The sequence below is a fragment of the Diadema setosum genome, chromosome 10 (assembly GCF_964275005.1).
Source record: "Diadema setosum chromosome 10, eeDiaSeto1, whole genome shotgun sequence".
NCBI lineage: Eukaryota > Metazoa > Echinodermata > Echinoidea > Diadematoida > Diadematidae > Diadema > Diadema setosum.
In genome coordinates this window covers 6,048,641-6,070,926 of record NC_092694.1, presented here as the reverse complement: position 1 = coordinate 6,070,926, position 22,286 = coordinate 6,048,641, and the positions used below count along the sequence as shown (strand labels likewise).

The 22,286-nt window shown below is 36.7% G+C and overlaps 2 protein-coding genes across 2 annotated transcripts in view; one reads left to right on the top strand and one right to left on the bottom strand.

The window, feature by feature from the left end:
- LOC140234444 (axotactin-like) overlaps positions 1–12,969 on the top strand; it is a 66,636-nt gene extending 53,667 nt beyond the window's left edge. The window contains exons 22-31 of the mRNA XM_072314489.1: positions 361–534; positions 1,597–1,731; positions 2,828–3,067; positions 3,891–3,976; positions 4,545–4,683; positions 6,552–6,694; positions 7,240–7,339; positions 8,278–8,439; positions 10,009–10,076; positions 12,601–12,969. Of these exons, the coding sequence (XP_072170590.1) occupies positions 361–534; positions 1,597–1,731; positions 2,828–3,067; positions 3,891–3,976; positions 4,545–4,683; positions 6,552–6,694; positions 7,240–7,339; positions 8,278–8,439; positions 10,009–10,076; positions 12,601–12,969 (1,616 nt within the window). The remainder of the gene's footprint in view (positions 1–360; positions 535–1,596; positions 1,732–2,827; positions 3,068–3,890; positions 3,977–4,544; positions 4,684–6,551; positions 6,695–7,239; positions 7,340–8,277; positions 8,440–10,008; positions 10,077–12,600) is intronic.
- An 8,137-nt stretch (positions 12,970–21,106) lies between these two features.
- LOC140234443 (transient receptor potential cation channel subfamily A member 1-like) overlaps positions 21,107–22,286 on the bottom strand; it is a 40,460-nt gene continuing 39,280 nt past the window's right edge. Inside the window, exon 27 of the mRNA XM_072314488.1 lies at positions 21,107–21,326. Within this exon, the coding sequence (XP_072170589.1) occupies positions 21,107–21,326 (220 nt within the window). The remainder of the gene's footprint in view (positions 21,327–22,286) is intronic.

Genomic DNA, 22,286 nt, shown 5'->3' with positions numbered 1-22,286 from the left:
CACAGAAATCACTGTTTTACTTCTATATAGTATTCACACATAGTCTCAGGAGTTTGTATTTTTCCAATATTAGTAACATATCCAAAAGGAAATTCATGAAAACTGTGAAAAATGGGTGAAATGTGTTCGTCTGAATAAAAATAAACTGATATAGTCAGATATGTTACCATAATATAATTTTGCTCGGTGAAATATTCTGCCAAATACTACATGTATGAAAATTTTTCATTCTGTGCTGTTGGTGAGAGTATGCAGTCATGTTGAAAACGAGGTGTTAGTAGTCTCTTTAAACATTGTTACATTAGGCAACATTACCACGAACGTTGGGGTGACCAGTTAAAATCTTTATCGTATCTACAGCAACTGTACGACCCGTGTTGCCGTTTGATGGGCCATCCGAGTCGTTCGTCAAGGTCTACGTGGGAGGTGTGCCAGAGGGAACAACCACAGTGCCCACACTCCAGGGGTGCATCAGGGGGCTGGTGGTTGATGGACAGGGTTGGAACCTGCAGGAGAAAGCCGAACCAGAAGCAGGTGAGCGCAGGGGTGTATCCAGGATTTTTTCTGGGGGGGTCGTAATCACAATTTTTGGACCTTTACCTTTGCGAGGGAGCGGAGCGACCGAGCGGGGGAAGGGTGTGGGAAGGGGTGTCCCCCCCGCCACCTTGACGGTAGGGAGTTTTTGAATTTATATCTTAAAATGGGGCCATTTGGTGCATACAAAAGTGACTTTTTTTCCTGTTGTATAGATCTATAGGGTAAAAATCCCTCGAAAAACAAAAATGTCTTTTACAAAAAGTGGACCTTTTTAAAATTTGGGGGGGGGGTCGTACGACCCTCCCGACCCCCCCTTGCATACACCCATGGAGCGGGTGGCACTTAAACCCATTGAGGATAGGCTGATACTGCCACAACACATATTTTTTTATAGACGCCTGCCCGACTATACTTGGGACTCGTCCTCAAAGGGTTAATAGTGGGAAGCCAGTGTCTCAGAGGATGTGTAGAGTTCACTCTGCTATCTCAGCTGGACCCTTGAATTAAAGGCATATCAACTCTTCCAATCCCATCCCAAACATGCTCTAGTATGTGTAATGTAAACAAGATTTCAGGGTGATGGGTCTGAGAAAGGGTAAAAAAAAAGAATAAAACCCAAATGAATATGTGGATTTGTAGAGAATGAAGCAATACTATATGTAGTGTAACACATCAATGAAGTTTGAGGAAAATCAGACAATCCGTTCAAGAGTAATAAATCATATAAGTTCTTTTGCTGTCATCACAGGATGAGAAGACTACAACAGTACGTGATGTCATCTTTGGTCATATGTTAGCAACAATTTGCAAAGTATTTAGACTTTGCTTTTCTTGTCTTAACTATAGAATATAGTATAAATACACACTAACATTCATACATAAATACACAAATGCATACATACATATACACCTACATGCTTACATACATACATACATACATACATACATACATACATACATACACTCTACATACATATACAAACACTGGTTTATAAATTCATGCTGTTCATAGTTACCATCCTTGTGAGTAATGATTGCCCCATGTGTCTTGACTTTCAGGTATTTCTACCACATGTGTGGACAACTGCCTCCCACGCAACCCCTGCCAAAACGGAGGCACCTGTATGGAGATGTGGGACCACTTCAAGTGCAACTGCTCATCTACCTCATACACTGGAAGCACGTGCACCGAGGGTACGTAGGGCAGGGACGGAGTGAGGGGAGGACAAGGTGGATGAGTACACAGAGTGGAGGGAGTGAATTGAGTGACTGAGGGAAGAATTGAAAGATGGAAGGAGACAGACACATATAGAGATAGATAGATAGATAGATAGATAGATAGATAGATAGATAGATAGATAGATAGATAGATAGATGAATAGATATAGATCGATAGATAGATAGATAAATAGATAGATATAGATAGATAGATAATACATAGACAGACAGATAGATAGACAATAGATATATAGATAGTAGAAAGATAGATTGATAGATAGATAGATACATAGATGGATAGATAGATAATAGATAAATAAATAGATAATAGATAGATAATAGATAGATAATAGATAGATAGATAGATAATAGATAATAGATAGATAGATAGATAGATAGATAGACAGATAATAGATAGATAGATAATAGATAGATAGATAGATAGATAGATAGATAGATAGATAGATAGATAGATAATAGATAGATAGATAATAGATAGATAGATAATAGATAGATAGATAGATAGATAGATAGATAGATAGATAATAGATAGATAAAAAGATATAGATAGATAGTGAAAGAGAGTGAGATGGATGAAAATCGAATCATGTAGACATGATTATTTACTTGATGGAAAGAGAATGATAAAGCTCAAAGGCAGATTGATGTTTTATGTGTACCTGTGGACTAACTTGCATTTAAACAATCATAATCCAATAAGTCATATGCAAGTTAAATTCAAGTAAATTATTCCTATGCAAATTAAACTCGAATGAATTATTCATATTAGAACAAAATGAGTTATTCATGTGGAGCCTTGATAAGTTGCTAATTTGAAAGCACATTTAAGTGAGCAATAAATTAAGGCGATTTTAAAAGGGCATGAATTTCAAGTGGAAAACCAAATCAAGTGCTCTTTGATGTGATTATTAGGTCAAATTAGGCCGCTGAAGTGAAAATGATTATTGCTTCACCATATGTGCATCACAGGTGTAATATCCATATCCATATCCATACTTAAATCTGTCAATAAAGTATATTTCTGTGATGTTATCCACATTAATTCTTGCAGATATTGGAGCTACATTCAATGCAGGAAGCCTCCTACTCTACCCCTTATTTTCACCAAGTGATCAAGCCAACGATATCCTGGAAAATGATGAACTACGCTTTGGATTCAGCACCACAGCCTCCTCAGGAACACTTTTCTACGTTCGTAACGACTTCGCCAATTCAGACCAGCAGAATTACATCAGTGTCAGTCTGGTGACAGGGCATCTTAAATTTGTCTTCAACTTTGGAGCTGAAAAGGGTGAGTATTTCACACTCACCTCTTCATCATCATTCTTACCCGAATAAAAAAATTATTTCTTCCAGTGTGACTCTCCGCTCCTATGTTCGCACGCTCGACTTGGTCGATTGCGTGCCATGTTCGAATACACAACCCCTCCCAGGCCAATCCATCAATTGCCACATGCACCAGTACAATGAAAGCTTAACTCTCAATTCCATTCCTGTCACATGTAGCTTGCATTATATGTGGTGATTGAATATCAAGGGGTGTCTCCTATTGAATTAATTTGCAAGTTTATTGTAAGGTTTTGTTACTTTCTTTTGGTACAAGATTCTTGCATTCTCGAAGACTGTAGGCAGGAGTCCCCAGGTGCCTCTTTTAGACTGTGGATTAAGCAGTAGTCTTCATCAAGCCCTCCTTGTTTTATCTTTTATCTAAGTCAGTAGGATTCTTTACACAGTCATGCTCTTATGAAAGTACTGCGGACTTCATACTTACATGTACCCTCCTTGATTACTGCAGGAAAATCAGAATTACATCTACTCTAACAAGCCAACAGAAAATGGACTTGTGACCTTCCTATTATGTTTGTGTAATTTCTGTTTTTCTTGCTAGATGAAATGATTTGATTACCAAAAAGGTGAATTATAGGAAGCTGGAAATTGCAGTGTTTCTTTTGGTATCTTGAAAGCATAGCATACTTGGTCTTAGTGTATCTTTTTAGGTGGCCCATTGCAGTATTTAGGTTGTGTTGGTGAGTAATTCATTTCAATGGGGGATATAAGTGTGTTTGTGCAGTGGTAGTGATAAGAATTATTGTGTGTTTTTGTCCAATGTCCAGTTGAATTACAAAAGAGTGGCCCCTTCAATGATGGATTCCGTCACATTGTGGTCATGAAGAGATTCGGACGAGTCATCTTGGTTGATGTAAGTTTGCAGCATATGTTTCATATATTGTTGACTTGCATGCTTATTCTAAGTCATTTGTGTGTTCTGAGTTATGCAAACTTTGATTCCTCGCCTTTTGCATTGTCAAAGTATTTGTTAGAATGTACTCCTACTCCTTAAGCAAGTGCAGGAACAATTAAGTGTCTTGAAATCTTGATGTTTGTAAGGGTCATAGATGTTGTTTTGGAGTGGATACTGTATGTAGAGAATACAATCTTAATCTATAAGACAAGCATGTAAAAACATTCAGTGGTATAGCATCACCTGAAACAATACTGAATTCTCAAAAGTAAGTTTTGTTGATAATGTAACCCTCTGTCTTTGCACTTGATTTTTTGTAAAGGAGTGGATTGTGTCATACACTTTTTTTCAGTCATCAAGTAACAGACATTTCTTTTATTATTTCTGTGTGCACAAATACTTTTTAAGTCAATATACAATAAGCTCTTTTGCTTTTCTTAATTTTTGTTTAGATTTAGTTTTGGTTGTTTTTTTTACAAAAAAAAAATCTTGTCCATCAGCGTCATCTCTTTTGATTTTTGTTTAGGTTGACAATCAAGGAGATGACTACAAATCTCTGCTCGCAGCTCCGCGACACTTTGCTGGAAGAGCAGCCATTGTCGTGGGAGGAGTTGAGCACAACATGACAATGTTCACTGAGGGTGGTTACAAGGGCTGCATTACCAGTAAGTACTTTGCTGTCACAATATGATATCACAACTTCTGTTATCACCATCATCAGGGAGATTTAGATGTTCAGAGAAAAAAAAAATTGTTCTTCCCATGTGCAAAATTGCTTATCAAAGTTGATTTATGTAATAATTGCTGAGTTTGCACAACACATTCTGGGCTATTTTTGCATCTGCTCAATTCACGATGCAGAGAGCTATTTGATGCAATGATCCTATCGGGGCGCCATTATACTTTTGATAGGTTGCATCCTGGCGTAATCTAAAGCTACTGTGCAACACGACGCGTGGAGAGACGAGAATGGCCAACACACGGCACGCCTGCATCACAAATATAAGCTCCCTATTATCACCACCATGAGAACTGCTCCTACTTATTTCTAGAAAGGATATAGGATGAAATGAAACTCATCTCGGAATAATGTTGCCTTAAAGGGACTGTACAGTACTGGTTGAGGTAGGGATTCATGTTTTGAACATTCCTAAGTGAGATAATGAAAAGCTTCTTGTGAAATATGAAAGAGCATGTAATTTTAAGAAGGATTCAACGTTTATTTGATGAAAATTGGTTTTCAGATGGCTGAGATATCAAAAAAAGTGCTAATAATAAAAGGCGACATGCCCCAACTTTATTAGTATCTCTTTGTTTCACCTTGTTTTTGGATATCTCAGCCATTTCAAAACCGATTTTCATCAAATAAACTTTTGATACCCCTTAGAACTGCATGCTCTTTGACATCCCATAGAGTGGTTTTTGAATATCTCACAAAACGTTGAAAGCTAAATCTTCACCTCGACCAGAACTGTACACACCCTTTAAATACTTTGATTTTCAGTTAATAATTAAGAGTGATTTCCTACTTGCAGGCCTTTTGTAATCTCTGCAATTCTGGTAGTTTCTGTATGTCGTTTTTTTTTTCATTATGATGTCATGATCTGTAGCAGCCTTCTCATCCAGGGATGGCTGCACAGGAACTTTAAAGGACAAGTTCACATTCATAGACATGTGGGTTGAGTGAATGCAGCATTATTAGTAAAGCACATCACTGAGAGTTTGAGGAAAATTGGACAATCCGTTCAAAAGTTATGAATTTTGGAAGTTTCTGCTCAGTCACGGCTGGATGAGAAGACTACTATAGCTTGTGATGTCACACGAGTACGACAATATAAAGAAAGTATAAAGAAAACTCAACATATTTTCACTTTTCTCGCATAACAAAAGAACACTCGACTTCTCTCTTTCAGAAGGCAAGGGGAATAATATTTCCCTTAACATATGTCAGTAACGAGTCAAAGAAATGTGCACTTTATAAAAAAAAAAAAGTTTTGTGAAATTCTCTTTTTATTTTCCTTATACCGTTGTACACATGTGACATCATACACTGTAGTAGTCTCCTCATTTAGCAGTGATTGCGCAGATGCTTTAAAAATTCATAACTTCTGAATGGATTGTCGGATTTTCCCCAAACTTTCACTGATGTGTTCTACTAATATTGCTGCATTCACTCAATCCACATCTGCCAATCCACAAATAGAAAAAGCAATTGAATATGAGGTCGTCTCGATAGCAAGCTTTTGTGAATCTTGTCTTCTTTGCTTTCATTATGGATTTCTGTCTTTAAAATGAAAGTGGGAGTTCTGGTGTCTTCAATTTTTTTTTCCAACCTGATAATGTGCAATGGAAAGGAGGTGGATGGGACACACCTTTGAGATATTAATAACTGTTCGATTAGGGCTCAATTTTAAGTTGTTTAGAAAAATTATACCAAATGTTTTCCATCAGATTTCTGGAAAGCAACTCATTACTTCACCAGTGCTCAGCACCAACAAAATCATTACTCCAGAGGTATTTGCCAATTTTTCAGGTCTGTACTACAACCGCATGACTCCACTGGACCTGGACATCAGCGGTCTGGGGATGACCCGATCAGGATGTGCGGCATTTGAGCCTACAACCACTACCGCTGCCATGACAACCGAGATGCCTTCAAATCCATTGTTCCAGAAGGTACACTCAAAGGAGAATTGATGTTTGCATGCAAGTTCTATGACCAATGCTCCTGTGACAGTGATCTTTTCATGAGCTGTGCTTATTACAATGTTGTATATCTGTTTGATTACAAATAATTTTGTTTACTTTTATTTACCAAGTTAGTTGGATGGCTTATTGACAAACCAAATTGTCATTAAATCATGTACATGATATGCTATCTTTATATTACACTTGTACTGCATGGTAAGGTGTTTGAATTTCTGCAGCACCTCAAATGATGATTATGCATACTAAAGTGGTTATACATTTTCTTGCCATTGGAAAATTTTCTAAATGGCTCTGTGCAATAAGCACACAACTTGTCTTAATATGCATTTGACCATGTACATGTTGCTTGGTTCAGACATCAATAAGTGTGTATTTTCTTGTGGTTGTAGAAATAATGTTTGTTGCACATATAGGTTGGGTTAAATTTACAGTTTATGAGGTTCATTTCACTGTTTTGCTGCTCTGAGAATTTGATTGGTCGGTTTTTGACTAGACGTCCCCTCTCCTTTCAGCCAATGACGATGCCTCCTTGGAATGTCCAGCCAGCAGAATGGCAGGAGGTGCCAGAGGAGCTGTCAGATAAGCAAGAGCGGGATCCGCTACTCATGGGCAGTGAGTATCGTACACATCTGTTTCCGAGTCCTTTCAAGATGGAACTTGTGAAAACGATTGATGTTCTGTGAATTTACTATGGTTTTATAATGACAGGTTACAAACTTCATAATGATTTCTGCATTACCATGAAAATAGAAATGTTGGCAGCAGGGAAACTTTTGTGCCTTTCGCTTGCCGTGCATCTAGCGTGAAAATTAAACGTGTGTATTTTTGTTTGCTATATGTAATTCCATCTGCTTTATTCTTTTGACTCCACAAAATTTGGAAGACTCGAAGTTCACAGTACCATTCCAAGCATGAAAAATTACTCATGTGAAAATTTCCACTTTTAATTTTTTTTAGCGAATACACCACGCAAACACAACCACAAACACCAATATATATATATATATGTATTTTTTTTTTTGTGTGTGTGTTATATTCATTGCCGTCTGTCTGAACTCGGAAAGTAATAATGGATTAGCCTAAAAAATGTTCTTGCCATAGTGCAATATCAACCACACACATCCTATATCAAACCATAGTAATGCTAAGCATTCTATTAATTATCCATTACTGCATAGACTGTTGGCAAAGAGAGGCATTTTGCATAAAGTCTTTCGTAAGGACTCAGTTGTCATGGCTGGTCTTGAACCCTAGATCTTTGTGAAAGTGCAACCCACTCAAACCACTGTACTATGTCTCCTATACGTGATTAAGATATTTTTTTTTTTTCTAATGATTTGCCTGTTAGCGCACAGATATGAGATTGCCGTTTGATACAAAACATAGCCTGCATGGATCCAACAAGAAGTGGGTGAATGTTATGGTGTGTCGACAAAATCAAGTCAGCTTCTTTAATTACTTTTATTCATGGTTGGTGATGGTCCATTGCAAGAATACTTTCCAATTCGCTACCCTGCAAAATAACTTTCATTCTGCACTTGCACACCCAGTCATCATCGCTGTCTTCGTTGTGGCATTCCTCATCCTCATCATTTGCATCGTTGCCACGGCGATGAGCATCAAGAGTAGTAACAACCAACAGCAGCGGGCTGCTGCCGGTGACAAGGATGGGGAACCCAAGGAAGTGGATGTCTTACTAGAAGACGGAAGGGGTGAGTGATGTCTGCCTCCCTCTTACTTCTTTTGTCCGCCATTTTTTTTTTTTCATGCCTGGTCAGGGAAAAAGGGATTAAAGAAGGATTTCTCTTATTTCAACTCTTTATGTGCCATAGTGTGAACTTCCTGTGAGCCACATCAGTCTGCGATTGCAACGTATGTATGCGTTAGGAAAACAATCCCTTCTTCCAATTGCTGTAACTTAGATTTTTATACTGGACTTGTGATGAGTAAAATTGTAGAGAAAATGCCAAGCGTTGCTTTGATGTGAATTTCATGCCAAATATATGATTGTTTGTCTTTCAAATGACTATTAGCTGCATTATTGTCCAGGCATGGCTTTTTAACCCAAAACAGTGTCAGAAACTTAGAATTTACTCACCAATCAAATATCAATTTCAAACTCACTTACCGCATAATGAAAGCTACATGTGACAGGAATGAATTCGTCAGTGAACTTTTTGTTGTACTTGGGTACTGGGCTATTTATCTATCAGCCTTGGTGGGGTTGTGCGTTTGAGCAAAATATGCGAACTTCGCACACTTTCATCTGAGTCAGGCGTGTGAACATGGCACGTAAAGAGTTTAAAAATCAGAGTGCTAGAATTGTATAATTTTCTGATTTTATTCATGAAGATGCAGTGCATCATGACTGTAGCGTGATGTCTCCTCACAACAAGTGAAAGTCTAAAAATGTGTGTTACGTAACAGTTTATTTGTGTCACCATCAATTACTTTATTGGACTCCCAAGCCTTTTTTTCTATATTAAAAAGACAGTTTCCGATAAATTGCATTTTTTTCATTAATTTACACTTCTGGACATTTCAGAGGACTGTACCAGGTTTTGAAATTAACAGAGATGTTGAAATACCTACAGTTCTATTGTGAATTCTGTCATGTTTCAGGAAGCTAACTGTGACAATAAATGCTGAATTAAATCACTGAATTATTTTCAATGGAATGCAAAAGTGACAGAACTGGTCAAAGAGACTCTAGCTAGATTGTCACGTGGTATTTTACTCTCAGACAAATGTGCTACCCAATGGTGACCAAACACCTAAAACATGGACCCCAAATGGGTATTACATTTACATCAAATTTGCACCCTGAATGGTGTCACCAGGGGCATCACATACCCTGAACCCCTTTTAGAAAGTTTATATCAGGAAGTTCAATGTCCTAAATTTCATCATGGATGAATAACTATTTCTAGATGGAATATAACAGCAAAGTAATACTTTCCTGAAATAAGTAACTCAGTAAATATGCAGATGTCAGAATTATTTCTATCTACATTTTCTACAACTGTCCCAAAATGATACTGATGTCAGAATTATTTATTATCTACATTTACTACAACTGTCTCAAAATTATGCTGTGCATGAATGTTCAACTTGCTGGAATAATTTGACAACATTGCAGGACAAGCCAAAGAGCACTTTAATGAAACTGCCTTTCTCTGTTGCTATCAGTGTGCATGTGCTTGTTTTACTAGCTCTGCCTTCATTTTGTCCTACCTGCAATTCCTGGGTGTCCCTAATGCCTCTCTCTCTTTCTCTCTCAGGGGGTAGCTCAGGGCGGAGCTCTTCGGGGGTGCACCCCTCCCCCGGCAAGCGAGCTCCCTCAGCCGAGGTATATTGATGAGTACGGGACCACAATCTTCTGGTATTCCATGTCTTGGCATGTCAGTGTTTTTTCAATCTTGTTTGAAAAGTTGTGAATCTGCCCTATCCCATCTCCACCTCCAGGGGCGCCCCTTATCTTTGCTCTTCTGCTGCAGTGCTGTGAATCTGTTTCGTTTCTCCCTCGACAAAGATTTGATTGACACTTTAATATCTGAAATAAAGGCTGTCTGCTCATTTGAGCTAAGACCAGCTGTCATTTCAAGTGTCATTCTTCTGTTCTTACTGATGCAATTTCTTAGCAAAAGACAGCAAACTTAATTTTCACTTACTGCTAGAAAATGAATGTGAAAAAAATCTTGCAAATGGCTGCAAATCTTACAAGACTCTGACAGAAACAGTCATAGGTGGTTACTATAATGAGAAAGGAATTTATAGCCTTTAATTTTCACCAATCCTTTTGGCTTAATTAGGACAAAATTGTATAAAAATATTGTACTGTTATGGAAAAAAGGGTCGAAACAATAAAAAAAAGTTTAATGTTTTTGCTGAAACAGCATGCAGAAAATATTTTGTTACACCATAAGATTGAGGTAAAAGATTACATTCAAAGTACCCCAATAAATGATGACAGTTTTGTCAAACCAAGAACACACTGTGATTAAAACCCAACCAACTGATCATCAAGCTATATTCTAAGCAGTCCCTCACCTTTCCTTATACATCTGTGACTACTAACCTTTGCCAAAGCATGAGAATTTCAGAAGTATTTTTTTTTTGTGTGTGTGCATCTTTCCTTGTTGCTGTGTGTCATAGATCTGAGTATAGATTAGACTTGTCTTCTCCTCAGGCATAAAGAAGTAGATTGGAGTACTTCTGCGAAAGTGCAAGCTAGTTAGTTGATGTTTGTGAATTTGCAAGCCTCTTAGTTAAAAGGGACCCCTCCCTCCACTTCATGGTTAAAATTGATTTTGCTTTTGAATATGAAACCTTTTCTACATGAAACCATCACTGTTGGATAGTACTTTCTGAAAATGAAGGGTCTATGCCAAAAACAGCATACCAAGTGAAATTGAAATGCATCATGGGAAACCACAAACATCCTGCCATCATTTGAATTGTTTTTAGTTTTCCGAAGCTACAAGTGAATGTTTGGTTGGGTAACTTGTAAAACATTGTAATAGCATGCATATGCAGAATTTTTGTAAGAAAAAAAAATTATTCATAAGCTTATCTAATCATTGTAATAACATGACAACTAACAGCATGCAAAGCTGTTCAGAGAATGCAGTCATAGTTTAAATATATTCAAATATTTTAATGTTTTTAATCTCTTCACTATCTTCTGCATTTCCTGTTCTTACTTGCATGTGCAATATAATCTGTAAATTCCGTCTGTCTGTCTAGCTTTCATCTTATCTATTCATCTATCTGTCTATCTATCTTTTCATCTATCTGTCTATCTTTTCATCTATATGTCCATCTATGAATCTTTTTTTTTATCTATTCATCTTTCTGCCCATCTATCTTTCTATCTAAGCTTCTATCTGTCTGTCTATCTATCTATCTATCTATCTATCTATCTATCTATCTATCTATCAATATATGAAGAGTTTGTTTGCAAAAACCGATAAGTCCATTTTTGAAGATTTTGAAGTACGGTCTCTGTCATAAAGTACAAAATAATACCTTTTAAATGATATATTGGTCTCTACATATGAAGGTATATTTTTGAAGTTATGGTCAAAAGAAGCAAAAATTTTCTTATTGTTCTCTTTATTTTTCTTGACCTTTAATCGCAAATATCTCCGTTTGGCAAATATGGACTTATCGGTTTTTGCAAACAAACTCTTCATATCTATCTGTCTATCTATCTATCTATCTGTCCATCTATCTATCTATCTACTACAGTATCTGTCTATCTGTCTGTCTGTCCATCTATCTATCTATCTACTACAGTATCTGTCTATCTGTCTGTCTGTCCATCTATCTATTTATCTATCTATTTTTTCTATCTATCTATCTATCTATCTATCTATCTATCTGTCCATCTATCTATCTATCTACTACAGTATCTGTCTATCTGTCTGTCTGTCCATCTATCTATTTATCTATCTGTTTATCTATCTATTTTTTCTATCTATCTATCTATCTATCTATCTATCTATCTATCTATCTATCTATCTATCTATCTTTGTGTCACATCTGTCCCTCTGTCTACCTATCTCCCAGTCTGTCCTTTCATCTTTCCAACTATTATCTGCTTGCCCAATTTCCCTGCCATCTATCAACTGTTTTTTTCACTGCAATTTTCCTAATTTTGTCTACTAGTCTATCTGTCTGTACATCAAAAAAATCTACCTAACTCTCATTCTGTCTACCTCTATCTCTTGGTCTCGCTATCCCTCTCAAGACCTATCTGTCTGTCTCTTTATCTGTATGTATGTATGTATGTATGTATGGCTGAGCAACATTTCTGTATTTCTGTAGAAGCTAATTGGTCTCTGTGCATCTCCACACACCCTTTCCCACAGATCAGCGTTAGAGAGCTAGAATGGGATCCACAGATAGAGAAAAATATGCGCCCGCCTGAACTGGAGTGGGACAACACCTCCTACACCAGCCCTGATACACCCATTGAAGTCACACCCCTTGGATCTACATCCCTTGGAGCTACACCCCTTGGAACCACGCCCGAAGGGCCCTCACTAGTCCCCTCGGTGGCCCCCTCTCCAGCACCCAGCACACCCCACACCCCAATCAGGGCCAGCCCCTCCCCAACTCTCCTGCAGCTTGCTGCCAATCACAACCCACAGCTAGTTGATGCACCTTTCATAGATGACTACCCCCCTTACGGCTCTGGCATAACTCACCCCTTCCACATAAAGGATACACCAGTATAGTCTTGTTACCCCACTCACAAGCGCCATGAATACCCCCAGGGAAGGATTTCATGCCCCTTCTACCATTTTGCTATGCAGGCATCAATGTTCTTACCTGTAGCCAGAGAATTTCACCAAAAATACTCAAGTTGCTAGTCCATTCCTTCCAAATGTGATATTGATAAAAGCCTTAGATATACCAAGGTAATGCCATTGTACACTTCTTTGTGTATATAAAGCAAATAAATGAGAGGTATAAAATGTTGAGAATATGAGGCATAACAGTCATTACCGATTTGTGCAGGAGCTAATTTCATTAGAGCTTAATTTACCCCCTCCCCCTCCCCCCCCCCCCCAAAAAAAAAAAAAAAAATGCCATGCTTGTGATCATGCTCTAATGATTTTTAAATGAAATGCTCACGTTAGAAAAAAAAAAGAGAACAGCAGTAGGAAATAATATTTCTTATGTGGACAATTATCAGGGACATGAGTTGTGAATTGTTTGGAGCATTTGAATGGTTGCTACACTTTGCTTGGATGAAGCAGAATGCTTTCTGTTTTATCGTAGCCTCATGGGAAGCATTCTGAAAAAAACTCCACAAAATGATGTTTTTTCTTGAAGCGAATGAAACATGTGACCTATTTTTCCATCAAATTATCAGTATTAATTTGTACGCTGATAGTGTAGAAATTTTTGTACAGGATATTACCAACTCTTCCATACTTGTGACAATGTGCATAGAGATGATATATCTTTGTACTTCTTCAATTCCATTTATAGTCAGAAGACATGGTGTGCTGTCTGCGTTCACATGTGTTGTAATCTTCCCTATTTCTGAGAAGCTACTAAACTCCCTCCTTCTTATTTTGTCAAAGAAATTTTCTTCTTTGCTTAATTCACCTGTCAAAATGGTTAATATCTACCCAATCTTGTGTCCTGTAATAAAGTTTTTAATTTGCTCTGAATACATTTATTGATGAATTTGACTTGCGGCAGTGAAATCATTGATTGATTCCATCTCCAAAGATTTGATGTGTCAATCAGCATTTTGTCCTGCAAGTCATGATGAAGATCGTGATGAGGTGTAAATTAGTTTGAAAAAGACGAGTGCAATGAAAATAATTTAATGGCGATTTGGAATGGGACACGTGTTATTTGGAAAGTAATGATCTATTATTGAAATAAATTTCCGTTGAAATTCTTCCAAGACAAAAATGTTTGGATATTTTTAAAAAGAAATTTGTGTAAATCTATTATAAAAGAAATTGATTCTGTTCTAGCTTCCTAGCTTTACATGCAGTGCAGTGAGTTGAGTAAATGCCATGCATTGTTGGAATTCCTTCTCTCTGTATCTGCTGAAGTTTTTATATGTATGCTCACTTTAAAAAAAAAGAAGAAGTAGAAAAAACAACAACAAAAAACAGAAATGTATCACGAATGTGATTATCCGGGGCCTTATTCGCAATTTGTTGATGTATCATACAACGAATGGAAGAGAGAATGCCTCTTTTCTTCAATATAGTATTGAATTTATATATGAAGATGTATCAATATGCATTTTTGGTGGATTTTAAAGTTCATTGTACTTTGCTTCTAGACAGCAGATGTATTCATCAACAAGTTGGAGAAAAACAGAAACAGAAATGAGCTTTTCATAGATATAATATTCAGGTAAATCTAGATTTTTTCAAAGTGCGCAACATATTCTCGTAGCGAGTGAATCTGTATTTCAAAAAATCTTTAAGAGGTCTGTAGAAAAAGTATCTTTGAATGAATACTTGATGTCAGTGGTGCGACATTTCTAAATTATCTTTGAATATGAAGTTGAATGCATCAAAACAGTGACCAAATTAAAGTTTGTAAAAATGTATGTACTGTCATAATGAGCAATAGTGAGTATGAAAATGACAGTCGTTTTTTAGTGAGGATTTTTTTTCTTGATATTATGTAGGAAAGTGCTGTTTGTCATTTAAAGCAAGCCCTGAAATATGTTAGCTATGATACTGATCTTTGACCTTTCACCTGTAGATGACCTCTCCAACTCAACACTTGTCGGGACATTGCAATCTAAGAAATCTTGCATTAGATACATTTCTGCCTTATCCTCAGTATGTACATCATTTCTCAAATGATTATTTTTGTTTTTACTCACCTTTGCATTAGTGTATGGAAGATAGCTTGCCAGTATTTGTGTATGAGTCAATGATTGTATTGTTTGCTGAGTTGCCTACGCTGTAATATCTTGATTTTTTTTCCAAAGTTTATGTTTCCCTGAAGTTAACTTGAATCATGTAAAAATATGTGTATTAATGTAAGTCAAGAATATCGGGGAGATCTCCATTAAACAGCTATTATAAGTTTGTTTGAAAGTGATTACATCAATATGAAAATTGGTAGTACACAATTTTATTTAGTGTTGGAAATCTGTTAATTTTGTGGATACAAATTTTATGCATTCTATAGAATATATTATATTATAAGTTGAGTACAATTATACTATTCTTATTGATATTTGTTGGATTTTTTCGTTTATGTATATATTAGTTCCTTCATATAGATATCATCATGCGTTGTACTTATCTTTATCAGTGCACCATCTTGCCCAAGTGTCTGCACCTGTTAAACTTTAGATGTATTGGTAGAATCAGTTCCATAGCATTATATCATCGAAATGTGATGGAATTTGTGTATACTACCATTTTTAAGCATGACACCGCACCTATCCAGTCTTGCTTATGTCTATAAGTGCATTTTCATTTGTGTGTAGTATCTGTTGAGCAACAAACAAACATACAAGCTTCTTATAAAAGCGAAAACATTTTTTTACAGCTTTCTGAGAGTTCATCTGAATTCTAACTAATCCACCTCTTCCAGGTTGCTTCCAAATTTGACTAATGAGTCCAGCTGCCAGTGTTACATTTTTTTTTTTTTGTCCAAGGCTGTCTAGATGCAGACAAATATATAGTTTTTAGAGATTTATTCAGACACGTTTTCTTTCTTTGTGGTGGAATGCTTTCACGGGTGAACGTGGAGGAAACAGTAAAAAATGCGGCAACCTCAGGATCGGTTGTGTATGCAGACTGCATTTCCGATGTAGTTGTGTGTATAATTCCTTTGGAGACGAGTCGATGTTCTTATTAGCTTAATCCGATATTATTTTTAGATGTACTGTTTGAGAGTTGATGTAAAGTGAGTTGATTGTGCAATGTAGTAGAAAATTTAATGACGCGGGATCTAACATTCCTAAACTTTTGGTAGACTTTGAAAACTTGATTGTATTCAGGAATCAATTCATCCGCGTGTATAGAATAAGAGTAAAAAGTATAACTTGAAACAGAAAAAAATACTAACAAATGGCAAAAGACAAATCTGATGTGTTCACGGATGCATACAATACCTCTGTTGGTGAGTTGAAATGAAATCAATAGCTGTACTGAACATCAATTTCACTTGTAAGATGAGTCACAGCTAACATAGAAGGTGAGAGTGAATTTGTGCTTAAAACAGACTGTCATTTTGTGAGTTTCAACTGTAAACTTTCGCCAGGACAGAAATAATTCTATTTTTTTTTTGTCTTCATAAGGGCAGGTATACAGGATTTTTTCCCCCTTTTTATTCTCGAATTTTACATCGTAGATATTATTGTGCAAAAAAGAATGTGCCAGTCCTTATAATGGTACATATTTGCAAAGCTACCATTGTTGAGAATTGTCAAGCAAGTCTTTTTATTGCACACTGAATTCAATGTTTGTTGAAGTTGACTGTCTTTCACTGCAAGATTTTTACAGTGAGTTTTACTACGCTGAAATGAGTAACTGAAGAATAAATCAGTTAGCATTGAGAGACACTGATATCTGTCTATCTCGTCTAATTTATTAAGTCACAAACGTTATCGCGTCTTTGTGTGTGTTGGATTACGGACCAGGCAATAATCATGACCACATCTCAGTGAATTAGATTCAGTTAATCTGAATTTAATTACGCCTTCAGTTAAAATGAAAAAAAAAAGCAAAAAACAAAAACACACACACACACACACACGCACGCACACACATACACACCACATACAAAATAATGCAGTATAATATGCTACTAGCAGTATAGGTATTGAAGGATCGGCATAATAACTTTAGCACGTTGTACATTATCGTAAAATACAAACTTGACAAATTAATGTAGACCTATATTATGCCGAGATAAATAAGTTGTTCACAGATGTGGTCACTTGTGGGAGCATTTATTTATTTATTTATTTTTTTTTAATTCAGGAATTGTATCATATATTGTCCCATCGTAACAAATTCCATGGCACATCAAGTGATACCTAACAAACACGAGCCAACAGAAATATTTACAAAGTCATTACTGGACGAGGGATAAGTAATATAATCATGCATTTTACATTTTCACGCCACATAAATTGAGCCGTGGATTTGGCTCATCACAGACTGATGAACTGAATGATTGAACGAGAGAAGGAAGAAAATGAAACAGAAGACGGGAACAAAGGGAAGATGTGGACCGTTTCCACTTTGAAGATTTGTACTTTCATTCACCTCTCAGTTTTTAATGACAAACGCGCATACACATACACCCACACACTCACACACACATAACGCTCACACACACACACACACACACACACTAATGTAACATTTAAAGTACATTTAAAGTTGACTCGAAGTATTACAGATTTTGGATAGGGAATATTTTATTTTTAACGTAAAATTTGAAAATATTATCAGAAGAACGTTAAAACAATCTCTATTACATGAGGTATGATCTCAGCAGACTTGATGTTTTCAACATGTTGACTCCTGTTTTCCTTTTTTTCCCTTTGATATATTAATATGCGATGATTTAATATTATCGAATTCTTGCATAAAATCGTCATTGTGATCCCTAAAAATCCTCTTCAGCTGTTTCTTCAACATTCTCCTACCCCAAATCAGATACTGATATCTGCCATGAAAAGAAACTTCCAAACAAGCATAATAATAAAAAACAACAACGAATGTTTGCTGATCATGGGTCATGCAAGATGCAGAGGTCACCTAACACTGATCATGCATGATGGCGCATTGTCTGCTTTGATGAAATTCAGTTGAACTGAATCAAAATATTAAAGTCATTTCATGGATAACATGGATATCTACCATATCTCAGAGGTCATATGGCATGTTTCTTTCCAAGATTACTCCCTACATTCATATCTGCTTTAGACTTCCGGCAACATGTGTACAGAGATTTGCATTAATGGTCAGGGTGAACATTATGACAAATGACCACGTAGTGTAAACAGAACTGCTCTGAATGATAAACTGTACATTAATGAAAGACAGGCTGACACATAAATAAATAAGTAAATAAATAAAAAATAAATAAACAAATAAATAAATGAATAAATATGTATATAGAAAAATAGTGACTGATGTAGGCAGATCCAGTTGCTTTAAATCATCTGAGGATTCATGCATGTATCCTCGTTGTAAATTATATGACGTCAATGGTGAACAAAATTAATAATCATATATGGCACTATTTTGATGATAGATTATCTCTTTGATGATTAATTATCTCAGAGGTTCTTAAAACACAACTACCAGTTCTAGTTCTCCAATCATACATTAGCATTGATGGATGCAAGTATTGTATTCACTCACTACTCGCACAATGTCAAAATGATGGCGCGTAGTCTCACTTTAAGTCGCTATTGCATTTACAATGATGTTCATACGGGCGACTATTAATGATAGATGGGTCTTATATATAACTTATATAAATATACATAATAAACTGATATAGTGTACATCTACAACTCTCGATGTTCATACGGGCGACTATTAATGATAGACGGGTCTTATATATAACTTGTATAAATATACATAATAAACTGATACAGTGTACATCTACAGCTCTCGATGGGAGATAAAGTTATGTTCTAACGGCAGCATTTATTTTCGACTCTTTCAAAAATATATACTAATATCTAAAATTCACTCAGAAAATTCCAAATGAATAATAACCATCATATAAAGACATGTATATTCTTAGCCTCTAAATCTCCGTTATATTTACCTAAGACATTTCACAGGAAGGCCCAAACAAATAACTGAAAACTAAAAGTCAACGAATCTTTCCTATCCAGATTGTAATTGACTTTAAACATCTTGGGTGTTGGCTAACGCACTTGAAATATCAGTATGCTGACACCGTTTCTACCAGTCTTTAATCTTCATAATTCAAGCTAATTAGCATGTAGACTAAAATTGGACCATTAATATAAAGCAGAAAATTAATGTCCTTACGTAATTCTATTCATTTCGCCATGTTGTAAGGAGGACTACAGGAGGTGGCAACAGTGCCCATGTCATAATATTATAAGATGAAATTACGAAAACAAAATTTTCAGTTAAAATTGAATGGTAAAAGGCTACCCTGCTCTGCTAATTTGAATTCTGCATGAAAGTTATCATGAAAAAAAAAAAGGACACAGATCTTTATGGCACCGTTGATATCTCTGCAGTTTTCTGTCCAAGAAATTATCATTATTTATTTATTTATTTATTTTTTTTACCTTGAGGAAGGTTCCGGGCCACGAGTTTTCCCCTGGAAGTAATGGCTACTATCTGCATTCCGAGTGTCAGGATGACTACATACTCTTGATTTCAAGCATGATCGGACTTAAGTGATGAATAAATATATACAATGTATGTAAAAGCAAGCAAAAAACAACAACAGACAAACAAACAGGCAGCGATGGACTAATCAAAGTCAAGGTGATGTAGTCTTGTATGAAGGCTAGCAACAAAGTTGTATACCAGTACTGGGATCAAGTAATAATAGTTGTTATTTACAGAGATATATTCAACATCTTACACTCTTTAAGTTAGACAGGCAAAAATTTGCCCGGCTCTACACCTGATTGGGGTGACCGCATACAGAGTACTTAACCCTCATTAAAGTTTAGTAAAGAGTTTGCTAACGTAATGAGAGACATAACATTCCTTCTCCAAATCATGTACACTGTAATCTGTATATCAATGTTTTTTGCTGATATTACTGATATGAATTTTGATTTAGGGGGCCTATGTATGAAATCACATAGAAGAAAATAAAAATCAAACAAAGAAATAAAGAAACAAACATAAATTACGTTGGCGAATTAAATACTTGACAAGATTAGCAACATTTCTTTGGTCGCTCCCTTCTTTCCATTTTACAGGAGGTATTCACCATTATAAACATGTGTAGGGGGGGGGGGCACAAAAGTTACTCTTCGTTTATGTTAATGAAGTAGTAGGCCTACAGCATTTAAGTTTATTATTACGATTAAAGCGGTGAACCAAACTCTCCACGGAAGATGAGTCTGACAGAAATACCATAGACGTCTCTTCTTTCATTACACAGCTACGTTTTTGCATTGTTGGCACTGTAATCTGACTTACAGTTTTCACATTGCGATAACGACAGGTCAATCTCAAATATTAAGTGTGAAGAAATTGAAATGGTTTCGCAAGAAGCCATCCCATGGGGCGAATGAGAGAGTAGTGGCTTCCGTGACTGAATCCAATTTCGTTATCTACGTGAGTCCGTCCTCGGGGATTTGAATAGGCCTATACTTATGATCTGATCGTTTCTGCGTAGATTTGAGAAATATCAATCCGTGAAAAGTCCCTTTTCTGATTGGAAATCCGCTATTTAAAAAAAAAAATGCTGCATTTAAAATCAAGAATTGCTCTATAAAAGTGTGCAACTCCTAATTGCTTGCATAGGTACACAGAGATTCGGTATTTGCAATTGTCCCTAAAATAGACTTAAGACAACGGATAACATCCTTACGTTGGTAATGATGATGATCATAGTATGAAGTTCAAATTTACAAACGGACTGTTAGGAAGGGATGAAAGTTGATACAGGTATAATCTCTGCATCGTCGAATGCGATTTCAGAGTGCAAGCACGGTTGGGCTCGCAAGCAAACTCTGCATTGTAGATTGCAATATAGAGCTTTGAATACCTATTGAAGGAGATGTCGTGTGAGAAACAGAGATAAGAAATTATATAAATAAGAACACAATGATTTTGACAATGGCTAATGATGTTGATGGTTGAAGACAGAAGGTGGCTATACTGCTCTCCTCTCTACATGCCGGCCTCAGCAAGACGGTTCGGGGACCACGGGGCTGCTTCTCGTCGAGCCTTGCAGACTCGGGGAACTCAGGCCGGCGGTGACGGTGGGACTCCGACGACCGACGGAGCCCGGTCGGCTACTGTTGCCGCTGCCCGGTCGCGTCTGACCCTGAGTCGGTGAGCAGATCGCCTGACGGTTCCGAGCCAGTCGCACAGCTTGACTCAGGTTCATCCGCATGCTTGACCTACAATGTATGGAGGAGTAACAGGATCTAAAGGCATTATTTTGAACTTTTGACTATATGTTCATTGATATTACTGATCCAAACTGTCTGGCGATATAGGCTCGACATTAGCAGAGCTCCTGTGACCCGGGGCTACCAGGGGCTACTAGAAAATTGATGCCGGGCCTCCACATTTTCAAAAGAGGAAATCGATCGAGCACTTAACATTCAAAATGGATCGTTATGTTTCCGGTTTATTCGGACCACCAACATTGCAGATTTAAAGACTTAAGTGACTCTAGAAGGCCATAAGAGAAAACAGTAAAGTATCGAGGGCTATAATTATATAGTTCAACTAATTCCGCTAACATTGCTTGTTTAACCGAGATTTCCTTAGTTTGTTTTATTGTAGTTGTTGTTTTAGGGGAATGTTAACGCTTGCTGTTGTTAGGGCACTTCACCGCAGCTAAAGCCCCATGCATTGTTTTTGCTTTGTGCCAACAAGGGAGACTTTGTGAAGGAATCCAGAGTGCATGTAATTTACATACAGGTGAACTCACCACAGTGTTGCATTGATAGCCGAGCAGTTTCCCTCGCAGATCCGCACAACACATTTGATACATTTTAATTATAACTCTGTGGCAAGCAGCTGCCGTAATGTTCATCGAATCTCCCAAAAAATTTTGTCAGGCAGTTAGTAAGAAAAAAAGGGCCAAGATTCAATCAAAGATCATACAGTTTTGGCTGAGACCTAATTTCAGGTTTCTAACATTTTTTGGTGAGAGAATGAGAAACCTCTTATGAAATATGAAAGAGCATGTAATTCTAAGAGGAATTCAACATTTATTTGATGAAAATTGGCTTTGAAATGGCTGAGATATCCAAAAAAGAGCGATTCTAATAAAGTGTGGGACCCACACTTTATTACGATGGCTTTGTTTTACTTTGTTTTTGGATGTTTCAGTCATTCCAAACCTGATT